At 42.2% G+C, this 11,787-nt stretch overlaps 1 protein-coding gene across 2 annotated transcripts in view; it reads right to left on the bottom strand.

Annotated features, from left to right (window-relative positions):
* Positions 1-6,329, bottom strand: part of LOC143292637 (sodium-independent sulfate anion transporter-like) — a 61,203-nt gene extending 54,874 nt beyond the window's left edge. For both annotated transcript variants that reach the window (XM_076603118.1, XM_076603120.1), the window contains exon 1: positions 6,205-6,329. In XM_076603118.1, coding sequence (XP_076459233.1) covers positions 6,205-6,255 — 51 coding nt within the window. In that variant the 5' untranslated portion in view covers positions 6,256-6,329. The remainder of the gene's footprint in view (positions 1-6,204) is intronic.
* Between the last annotated feature and the right edge of the window lie 5,458 nt (positions 6,330-11,787).

The raw sequence follows: 11,787 nt of genomic DNA, 5'->3' as shown, positions 1-11,787 counted from the left end.
TTAACTCTCTCCATACGAACGGCGAAAGAGACGACATTAACAGCGTTTCTTCCCAATTACCACCATCAAAATATTACAAGCGGAAGGCTCTTATACTGAAGACGTGAATGCTGACAAAGAATACGACAATTTTGACGACGGAAGCTAAAGGTTGGGTCATTCAGACACCCACTGGACATCCGAGGGGTGTGTGTAGAGGAGAAGAGAGGACTGGCCGTACTGAGTGAGTTAAGAGCGAGACAAAGGAGTACAGCAGAGTAGAGGAGAATAAACCACGCACAAACGTACATAAATGTCGATGGCTCCAACTCGATCGTGGCATTACCGATGTAACGTCCGAAAGAACACATACCCCCACACCCCTCACGCTGGTTTAGTCCCTTGGGGACAGTTTAAGACACTGACAAGTCCCAAGGAGACGATTTAGAACACTAATGCCTCCCCCAACGGGCCTACGGAAGTGGGGTGAAGGGGGAGTGAAGGGGGAGGGGAAGAGGAGGTCGGGGGGTACATCGATGCTCTTTACGGAACAATCAAAGACTGTCATGTTTAGCAAAGTGCATGGACCGATTCTTCTTGGTGCGTCTGCTGTATTTATTTCTGCTGTTGCTGTTGGTGCTGTTTTTGCTTTTGCTGTTTTACATGCTGACAAGTATTCAACGTGACAGCGAGTCCCCGACAACCCCAGGATATCCAATGATTTCTCTCCTAAAACTGACGTCACTATTAGCCTCGTAATCAGTATTTAACGGTTCTTCTGTGTGAGCGTGCATGCTCGATCGGGATTCTCCCTATGACCTCAGCGATCAACAAATTATTTGTCCTAATTTCAGCACTGGTGTAGCCTCCAGCTGAGATGTGACTAAGTAAATCAATATAATCAATGGTCTCTATACAACACTATACTGAAGCACTCGCAAAATTATCCGTCACATTAGCAGGAGGTTGGGCAGGGTGGATGCAGCGGATATTAGTCAACACCCACAACTGCTATGAAGGGGAGAAGACGATCGAGCACTGAAGCTCAGTAACGGACCTGTGGCTTAACGGACCTACTTGTGGCTTGACGGACCTACCTGTGGCATAACGGACCTGCCTGTGGTATAACAGACCTGTGGCATAACGGGCCTACCTGTGGCATAACGGACCTACCTGTGGCATAACGGACCTGTGGCATAACGGACCTACCTGTGATATAATGGACCTGTGGCTAAACGGACCTACCTGCGACATAACGGACCTGTGGCATAATGGACCTACATGTTGCATAACGGACCTGTGGCATAACGGGCCTACATGTGGCATAACGGACCTACCTGCGACATAACGGACCTGTGGCATAACGGACCTACCTGCGACATAACAGACCTTTGGTTAAACGGACCTACCTGTGGCATAACGGACCCGAGGTATAACTGTCACCTCATACCTGACATCAAACCACTGACACTATAATATCTCAAAAGCCATGGGGTTTATTAGTGTCCATAGGTAAAATATATATCATTCCCTCAAACGACTTTTTTAATTTTTTTTTTTTAATCGTACCCCTTACGTTCTCTGCAGCTCATGGGTGTGAGTGTGTGTGAACGTTTTAGTGAGTGAGCGTGTGGGGAAGGGGGGGGGGGTTAGGAGGCGTGTATGTGTGGTACGTGTGTGTGTGTGTGTGTGTGTGTGTATGGTACGTGTGTGTGTGTGTGGTGGTGGTGGTGGGGGTGTGTGTGGAACGTGTGTGTGTGTGCATGATGTGCAGGGTCTAAAATGACCGTTCGACATAAAATACTAACCAGAACCTTGCGTGCGTGCGCGCAGCGCGTGTACGTGTGTGCGGCGTGCGTGCATGTGTGCGTGCCTGCAAGCGACCGCGCCTTTGATTTTGCACGAGCTGCCTTGGAGAGATACCAGTTGGTCTCTGTTCGCAAGTAAGTTCTCCGTCTTTGAACAGCTGTTCATCACAAAGGCAGTACTAATCTAATTCGTCAGGTGTGAGGAGCATTGACAATAGTGACAAACAAGCACGTGCACATATCGATCAAAGGATCACGGGATTAACGCCGGTGAGTCACATGGGCATACACATGATACTGCTAAAGCACCAACAACGTTTGTTTTACACTCCGCGCATGACTGCTAGAGTGCAAGGCCAACGTAGGTCACCCAGTTGTGAACACTATAGCTGTTCGGTCGGGTTCAAGGTCGACGACACTTTGCATTGACTGCTCTCTCGTCTGACACTGATGATCAAAGTGTGTGTGTCGGTGTGCCAGTGTGTGGTATGTTGTGTGTGTATATATGTATATATATATATATATATGTGTGTGTGTGTGTGTGTGTGTGTGTGTGTGTGTGTGTGTGTGTGTGTGTGCATGGTGAGTATATAGTGTATGTGCATGTAGTGTGTGTGTTCGCACGCGCCTCTGTGTGTGTGTGTGTGTGTGTGTGTGTGTGTATGTGCGTGCATGCATGTGTGCATGCGACTTTGCACATGTTACTCTCTGAATAGTATAATTATGTATAATGTTCCCAGTCTTTGAACAGCTGTCCTTTTCATAGCCAATCGTCAGGTGTGGAAAAGAAACATTAACAAAAGTGACAAACAACCACGTGGACACATCCACCAAAAGGATCACGAGATCAACACACATCATCATGTGCGAACATATGACACCACAAAAGCACAAAAAGCTTTTGTTTACACTTTACGCATGGCCGCGGTTCAAGAGAGCACAAAGCAAACCAGTTTTGTGCACCGTTCACAACAGGGTTCAAAGTCGACGACACTCAGAATGGGCCTGCATCTCACCCGCTGTGGGGGCCGTGAAAATGAGACGTGGGCGTGGGTGGGGAATGGAAAGGGGTGGGGTGAGGGTCAGAGACAAGCAAGCCGTGTCTGAGACATCAAAACACAGATCTGTCACTGAACTGAACTGTGTTCAGCAATCCTATGTATCCCCCTCCCCCAACAGTTGTTGACGAGTGCATAAAACCAAGACACACAAACTTATTGCATTTCGGCTGAAAATTTTAACTACCTGCAAACATGAAAACTACACTGCATATAAACTTCATCTAAGAGAGAGAGTGAGAGACTGTGTGTGTGTGTGTGTGTGTGTGTGTGTGTGTGCGCGCATGTGCGCATGTGTGTGTGTGTGTGTGTGTGTGGTGTGTGTATGTATGTGTTTGAGAGAGAGATCTCGAGGGTCTGACTTTGAAGCAAACAACATCATACAAATTTAGGTAATTCACGGAAAGAACTGAAAGCTTCCATTAAATGAAAATGTTCATTTCAGAAGAAAAAAGTGTTTGTGTGTGTCAGAGTGTATGTGTGTAAAAGAAAAACAGGGGGAGAGTGAGAAAAACAGTTGTTATGAGGCCAGAGAACAGCAACAAAATGAGGTGGAATCATGAGGTCAACATCAAGTCATTGCCTGAGAATATAGACCTGCATTTCACTATCTACATCGATCTGTCAGTCCTAACTGAGACAAATGAACATAGCTGACATTGTTGCTTAGATAAAAATCATCTTGATTACTGCAGCTGATCAATGTCATTGGTGTTTTTTGGCTGGTGGATCATTTTTTTCACTCCGTCCACTGCTCACCTCACATTCTATATTTAGACACAACAGAAACTGATATTCATGTGACTGAGGAATGTGTACATGTACTTCAACATCCCTGCACATACGCATGTGTGCACATGCACATTTTAGAGTGCCTGTGTCTCTGTGTGTGCATGTGTGTGTACATGTAAATCTCTGTGTGTGTGTGTGTGTGTGTGTGTGTGAATGTGTGTGTGTGTGTACTTGTGTGCTTGTGACTGTGTGTGCATTTTCTTTCTTCAATCTAATATCTTTTTGTTAAAGTGACATAACATGGGAAAAAAAGGAATATTTAGTCTAAGTGTGTGTGTGTGTGTGTGTGTGTGTGTGTGTGTGTGTGTGTGTGTGTGTGAGTGTGAGTGTGGGGGTAGGGGGAGTGTGTGTTTTCTGTGTGTATACATGTGCATGTGCTTTTTTGTGAGAGACAGTGAGAGAATGTTACACATGGGTCTGCAGATGAGAGTGTATGTTGGTAATTTAAGAGATGAGAACCGACGTCAGGTAGATAGTAAGACAGGCACTGAGGCAGACAAATTAACTGAGACAGAGAATGAGACAGGAATAATGCATAGTGGACTGATCATGAGCTAGAAGAGACAAAAATTACACCCAAAAAATATTCTATTAAAACTCTAAATCTGATGGTGAAAGCTCCCATTCTTGAGACGTTTGTAAGGGACGCTATTGTTGAACATATGACGACAAATAATTTATATGCTAAATGTCAGCATGGTTTTCCAAAGAGTATATCATGTGTAACTGAGTTACTTGAAGTAATGGAAGATTTTGCAAGGTTACTTGATAATGGTGATAACATTGATGTATCACAGTATAATTCATACCTTGATTTTTATAAAAGCTTTTGATTCAGTGCCACATGGAAGGTTATTGATAAAACTAGAATCCTATGGAATCACAGGTAAAATACTTCACTGGATAGAAGAATTTCTCTGTAACAGATCACAGAAAGTCAAAGTTAATTGGTAGATCTCAATCAAGTGGTGCGGATGTCCTGAGTAGAATCCCCCAAGGCAGTACACTGGGACCTATTCTTTTTACTGTATATATAAATGATTTTCCACAATCAGTAAATAGCAATTGTAAAATATTTGCTGATGACACTAAAATATATACACATCCCCTTTAGTATACCAAATATTGCAAAGAGACATTGATTCACTAGTGGAATGGACAGACACACTGAACCTATACTTTAATGCTACAAAGTGCCAAGTGCTCCATATTGGTATCAAAAACCCTGAACATAACTACTAAATGAAAATTGGTGATAAAGAGTTTAATGCTGAAAAATGTGAAGAAGAAAATGATTTAGGTATTATTTTTTATAACAACCTACTCTTTGACAAGCATACCACATGCATGATAAATAAGGCTGATCAGAGAACTGGTAATCAAAAGTACCTTCACACTTTTAGAAGTACATTTTTAAGACTATATAAAGCATTGGTTAGACCTATATTAAAATATGCAAACAAGGCTTGGTTCTTATGACAAAAGGCTAAAATATCTTAAGCTCCCTTCCCTTAAAGCAAGAAGGGTACGAGGTGACTTGATACAAGTGCATAAAATATATAATAATGTTAATGACATTGACAAAGTATGTTTCTTTATTAATCCACAAACTAACATTGTCACCCACAACATTAACAATACTGACAAAATTCATAAGCAATATTATAGTAGCAACATTAGAAAATATGTTTTTAGTTACAGAGTAACTAACAATTGGAACAGACTAACCCCGGAAATCAAATGTGCACCTTGACATGAATGCCTTTAACTCTCTCCATACGAACGGCGAAAGAGACGACGTTAACAGCGTTTCACCCCAATTACCATCATCAAAATATTGCAAGCGGAAGGCTCTTATACTGAAGAGGTGAATGTTGACAAAGAATACCACAATTCTGACGACGGGAGCTAAAGGTTGGGTCATTCAGACACCCACTGGACATCCGAGGGGTCTGTGTGGAGGAGAAGAGACGACTGGCCGTACTGAGTGAGTTAAAAAGCTTCTATTGATGACCAGATATCATGAAGAAAATAATAATGACTTTGATGGTCAAAGGTGAGCCTGGTCTTGGGAGTACCTGACAAAAAAGACAAAAAAAACAAAAAAAAAACAAAACCGAAAACCGACAGGGCATACAAAGCCGCAAGGCTACTATGCTTGGCATCGCCCCAAACCTAAACCTGAGCACCTGAGCCTGATCGGTCAATCGCAAAACTATAGTCATACAATGATAGCGTATTCATTACAAAGGACGTGTTCAATCATTTATAAACATCCGAGGGCTACTACTACTATTCTTACATCTCTGTGGTCTAAATATCATCGTCTGTGTACCACTGCATGCTCGTCTATCACTATATGGACAACGAAAAACCCTTCAAGAAATGGGCCAACGGAACAGAAACTTGGAAAGCAGACGAATCTGAAAGTGAACCAAAACACAAAGACAGAAATAGGACACGGAATCTAACAAAATAAATCATTGAGAAATGCACAACATTGGAATAACAGCGAGCTTTCATTCATCAAGTTTGTGCAAAGGAATGCCAACAAAATAAAACAGTACCTCTTCAACTGAACCGTACATGGTGGGCCGATCCTTGCTGGGGTCCGCCATCTTTGTTGTGACATGTGACTATAAGTGAAGAAACTGTGCAAGTTCTCTGTTCTTCGACCCCACTTGTGAACAAGTGGTCCAATGCCGAACTGCTTCATGTGACAGTGGGTCATTTGTCCACCAACATCTGGCACATTACCGCGTGTTGACTAGTGTTTCATGCTTGACGTGGAAGTTTACTTCTTTGTTGTTTGGGTCACACGCGCAATGGAAGGAGGGAAGGGGGTGTCGGGAGGCACGGATGTTTACTAATCATTTGTTAGTTGTGGAGTGGAGGTAGTGATATTTCGATGGTTGTGAAGGGGAGGAGGGCCGGGACTGCTGGTAGGGATATGGAAGAGTTCGTGGGTTAGAGATGTGAAGAGGAGAATATCGTGTGTATGTGTGTGTGTGTGTGTGTGTGTGTGTGTGTGTGTGTGTGTGTGTGTATGTCTGTGTAAAGGAGAGAGAGAGAGAGAGTACGAATACGAATACAAAATACACGTGAAATACGAATGTGAATTCGATTTGGCCCCATACTGAAGGGGCTCGGTAATACAACAAATATAACACTGAAATAATCATGTATAACTCGTTGCCTACTATAACTAAAAAAGGAAACAGCAAACATGAGTTCTGCAAATAGACTGAATCAAGAGGACACAGTAAGAATTGGCCCTTGCGACGAGCTTCGTTAAAAAAACATACCAGATTCTGACAATCCTGAGACTTTTCTCAATGATTTCCTGTCACGTTGACAACAAATAACACTATGATATTCAGCCCGTAACCACATGGTTCTGTGTAATACTTTTAACTTACTAGTGAATTAATTTCGCTCTAAGATAGTGATCGTGAAAAGCAGCAAAACCGAAAACGGATTTCGTCTCCTTTAGTCTAATTACACATGTGGCACATTACCCAGTTACATGACTAGGTAAAGTAATGTGGCCCAAGCACACCAAATGTAAATTTACTTGAAGTACTCTTTACTATGTGTATATGATCATTTTATATTCCAACTGTGTATGGTTTAGCTATATGTATTGTTTTGAACTGAAGAGGCTGTAAGTGCGCAACTGAAATCAGTCTTAATATACCACTGATGTAGGCCCCGATGGGCGCAATAGCCGAGTGGTTAAAGCGTTGGACTGTCAATCTGAGGGTCCCGGGTTCGAATCACGGTGACGGCGCCTGGTGGGTGAAGGGTGGAGATTTTTCCGATCTCCCAGGTCAACATATGTGCAGACCTGCTAGTGCCTGAACCCCCTTCGTGTGTATATGCAAGCAGAAGATCAAATGCGCACGTTAAAGATCCTGTAATCCATGTCAGCGTTCGGTGGGTTATGGAAACAAGAACATACCCAGCATGCACACCCCCTAAAACGGAGTATGGCTGCCTACATGGCGGGGTAAAAACGGTCATACACGTAAAAACCCACTCGTGTACATACGAGTGAACGTGGGAGTTGCAGCCCACGAACGCAGAAGAAGAAGAAGAAGAAGAAGAAGATGTAGGCCCTACAGGGTATGCCGGTCAAGCCATTCAATCCTGCCACTGACTTCGGTTGCTGTGCAATCAATTGTCCTTTGCCAAAGACATCTACTAAAAGAATCCTGAGTTCAGATTTTAACACCCTGATTATCCAAACCATATACAATACCAATTGATTTAAACATTATAATTTTATAATTTTTCTGATCTCAGAAGCTCATATATCAGTGTGGAGTGATGGCCTGGGGGTAACGCGTCCGCCTAGGACTGAAGCGAGATCATCTGAGCGCACTGGTTCGAATCACGGGAAAGTCGCCAGTATTTTACCCCCCCCGGCTCCACTAGACCTTGAGCGGTGGTCTGGACGCTACGGTCATTCGGATGAGACGATAAACCGAGGTCCCGTGTACAACATGCACTTAGCGCACGTACAAGAACCCACGGCAACAAAAGGGTTGTCCCTGGCAAAATTAGTGTAGAAAAACTTCACTTCGATAGCCGGAAAACAAATACTAACACTGAAAACTGCATGCAGGAAAAAAAACAACAACAACAACAACAACAACGGCAAAATGTGTGGCGTTCTCAGTGTAGCGACGAGCTCTCCCTGGGGAGAGCAGCCCGAAGTTCACACAGAGAAATCTGTTGTGACAAAAATAAGAAATACGTACAATACAAACTGTTACTATCAAAGATTCAGTCACCATAAATTGAAAGCCTTATAAGCCAATCTATATATAACCGTCCATTCTTGTAAGCTTAACCCACTATTTCATACATTTCGCATACTGGTGAGTTCAAATGGAGTGGATATATATATATATATATATATATATATATATATATATATATATATATATATATATATATACCCTCCCAGTTCAAAGTCTCCAGGAGCAAAATCGTTCAGTCATAAGGTGTTTGGTGGTCTACATTCAAAATGAAGCATACAAATGCACCTTTACTATCGTATTTTCCAGTGCCCGGTTTTCTGCTCCATTGTAATGTAAAACTGGCTCCACTTCTCAGCATCATACAACTCCGAAATACAACAACAAAATTAATGAGCTTCAACCCAATACAAAATATGAAAGAGAGAGAGAGAGAGAGAGCCGGAGAGACAGACAGAGACAGAGTCAGGGACAAGAGAGAAAGGGATAATTATGTGTCATTTTGATGATTCCAAGAGATGTGAATGATTCGACATCTTCCGGCGCCTTTAATTAGTACTGTAACTGAATGTGACCAGCTCAGTGACTCATCACTAGTTGCATTATTTTATTCTCATGATAAGTGTTTTGTCCCTGTTGACGGATGTAGAATCGTATTTGTAATGAGGTGTCAGGCTGTGAGTGTTCAGGTGATCTCATCTCTTGCATCTTCTGGTGGTTGTGACTGAGATGCAGGGCAGGTCACCCAGCTGCTTCCATAGTGTCCAGTGGACTCCGTTTCTTCTCTTTGATATTTTCCAGATGCCACAATCAGTGACTAGTAGGAAGGGGAACGGAGACAGCCGAGGAAGAATCCTTACCCAACGGCTGTCATGACCTCACTGGTGAACTGACAGTTTTCCCCGTGTATGAGCCTTCTGGGGAATAGGGACGACGTACGTACTTACTGCCTTTTTATATTGCTCCGTGAGATTCTGAGTGAGTATCCAGACTGGGACAAACCATTTTGCCTGAGGGCAAGGTACCCTTGACATAGCAGGGACCCGCGGTGGGTAATGTGGCAGTTTACTTCAAGTTGAAGGTTCGGTTATCTTGAGACACACTAAGCGCTCTGGCAGCAAACCCGTCGTCTATAATCAAAAAGCCCCGGGATTCCTTTCTGCGCATGCTAATTACTTCTCACCGCACCACAGTTAATTTCTAATTCCTTCATGTATTGTGACGAATAAAAACAAAGTTTAAAAAGCTCCAGTTGCAAAGCGTTGCTCAGTGACAGTCAGCGACTTGTCGAATTTGGGGGCCACTTTCGCATTCTGATAAATCGATCCACCCACCCCCTGAATTCAAACACACTATATCCTCCCTGCTTTTCAGCTAATAGCAAAAATCAGATAACGGAGCTCGGATTCAAATGTTTCTCTGGAATGAACTAATTTCGACGATCTGCAAAACAATCGGGCATTCCATCAATTTTCGTTTCCAAGCACACTGACTCGCTTCACAACTGCATACGTATTTCGTGTTGAATATAATGACGTCTGCCAGTTTCATTATTTTTGACAGCCAAAGGAGTGTTCTACTGAACTATCAGGGGCCGTGTTCAAGACACGATCTCTCTGCAAAAAGCCTGTTTTCAATCAACAAAACCTGCGCAACAAAAGGTTTCGCCATGCTACCCCTACTTCGTGGGGGGCATGCAGTCACCCATGGCAGACAGTAAGGGTAAAATTAATTGCCTTCGGGTTTGCAGACCCGCTGGGAGGCTCTTGTGCTCCTGAATGCTGTATATAGCTTACTCTCGGGTTTGCCTTGCCTACGGCAGATTACCTGCAGGTACACTTTTACCCGCTGTACTCAAGATCGAGACCACCGTGCCTGAGGTATAAAGGTAAATTTTGAGAGTGAGAGAGATAAAGCGTATACAAGATACCACATACAATATGCAGGAATACTTTATCATATATATAAAAAGAAATTGTTGACAGGTTTCATTTGTTGGTTATGAAACAACAGGCAGTTCATTCACAGGAAAACACACTCACTTTAACCATTCAATAGAAACAGATTCATATACATTATCACCATGAAATAAACTAAGTATAAGCTCATAATCATGATGTTGGCAGTCTAGTTACTTTGAGCCAATGTTTTATGCATTTCATTAAGGATTCTATATACAATGGATACCTGCTATTTTCGCCATAATTGAATTGTTGGTGTTTGCTGAATGTCACGATCATGTACCGAGTTTCAACAGCTATGAGCTCTGCATAAAACCTTTATTTAGAAGGACAATATATCTGGATAGCTATGAACTCTGTAGAAAACTTGAATCTGGTGACATGGACATTATATCACATCACCTATGATCGGGTTTAGTAGTTAAAAATAACAATATCTATTCAGATGATTATCATGTCACAATGGCAACAAAGTCACACACAAACACATACATGCATACATTACGTGTGGATCTCTCTCTCTCTCTCATTTATATAGGTGATAAGAAGATAAATGAAGTAAGTAATCACAAAGTTCTGGGAGTTACCATAGATAACAACCTTTCCTGGACACCTCATATTGAATGTTTATGCAAGCAAGTCTCCCAAAAAGGTGTTCCAGTTATCTAGAGTTAAGCATTTTCTTGATATTAATGCACGAAAACTGTTCTACCACGCACATATTCAATCTTCGATAGATTATGCATCCACTTTATTTGACCTTTGTAGCGCCAGTACATTGAAGCCACTAGTCAGAATTCATAAACGAGCCCTTAAAGTTGTACTCCTTAAATCTTCTACACTGACATCCGACTCGAGACTACATTACACTTGATATCCTTCCCTTAACATACAAACTACAATACAATAAAGCAATTATGATGTATCGAATACAAAATGGATTTGCTCCTTCTTCACTAACTGCACGGTTCCCCTTGAATCGGTCCAGGTATACAAATAATATCATTATAAAGAAACCAAGAATCGATCTGTTTAAAACTAGTCTAGTATACTCAGGGGGGACACTTTGGAACTCCTTACCAGAATACATTAAAAATATAAGCAGTATCAGCTCATTTAAATCAGCTTACAAAACTTTCCTTTTTAAAAGCCTAATTTAAAAGCCTAAACTCAAAGGTAACAGATCACAATATCTGATTTATTCTCTTAAAGTCAATAACTGTGGGTTTTTGGGTGTTTTTTTCTGATAATGTTTGGTTGTCTCACTGATGTCCTAGTTTGTCTGTGTATGAGTAGTATATCATGCCTGACTTTTTTTCTTTCTTTAATTTTTTTTTCTATCTCCCTTTGTAACATTTTTTCCCCGAGTGTGTACGTAATTTTGTTTGTGGTCGATGGATTCCCCCCCCCCCCCCCCCCCCCCCCC

Source organism: Babylonia areolata, chromosome 18, assembly GCF_041734735.1.
Source record: "Babylonia areolata isolate BAREFJ2019XMU chromosome 18, ASM4173473v1, whole genome shotgun sequence".
Classification (NCBI taxonomy): Eukaryota; Metazoa; Mollusca; class Gastropoda; order Neogastropoda; family Buccinidae; genus Babylonia; species Babylonia areolata.
Note: the sequence above shows the minus strand (reverse complement) of the source record. Positions and strands in the feature narration are given on the sequence as shown.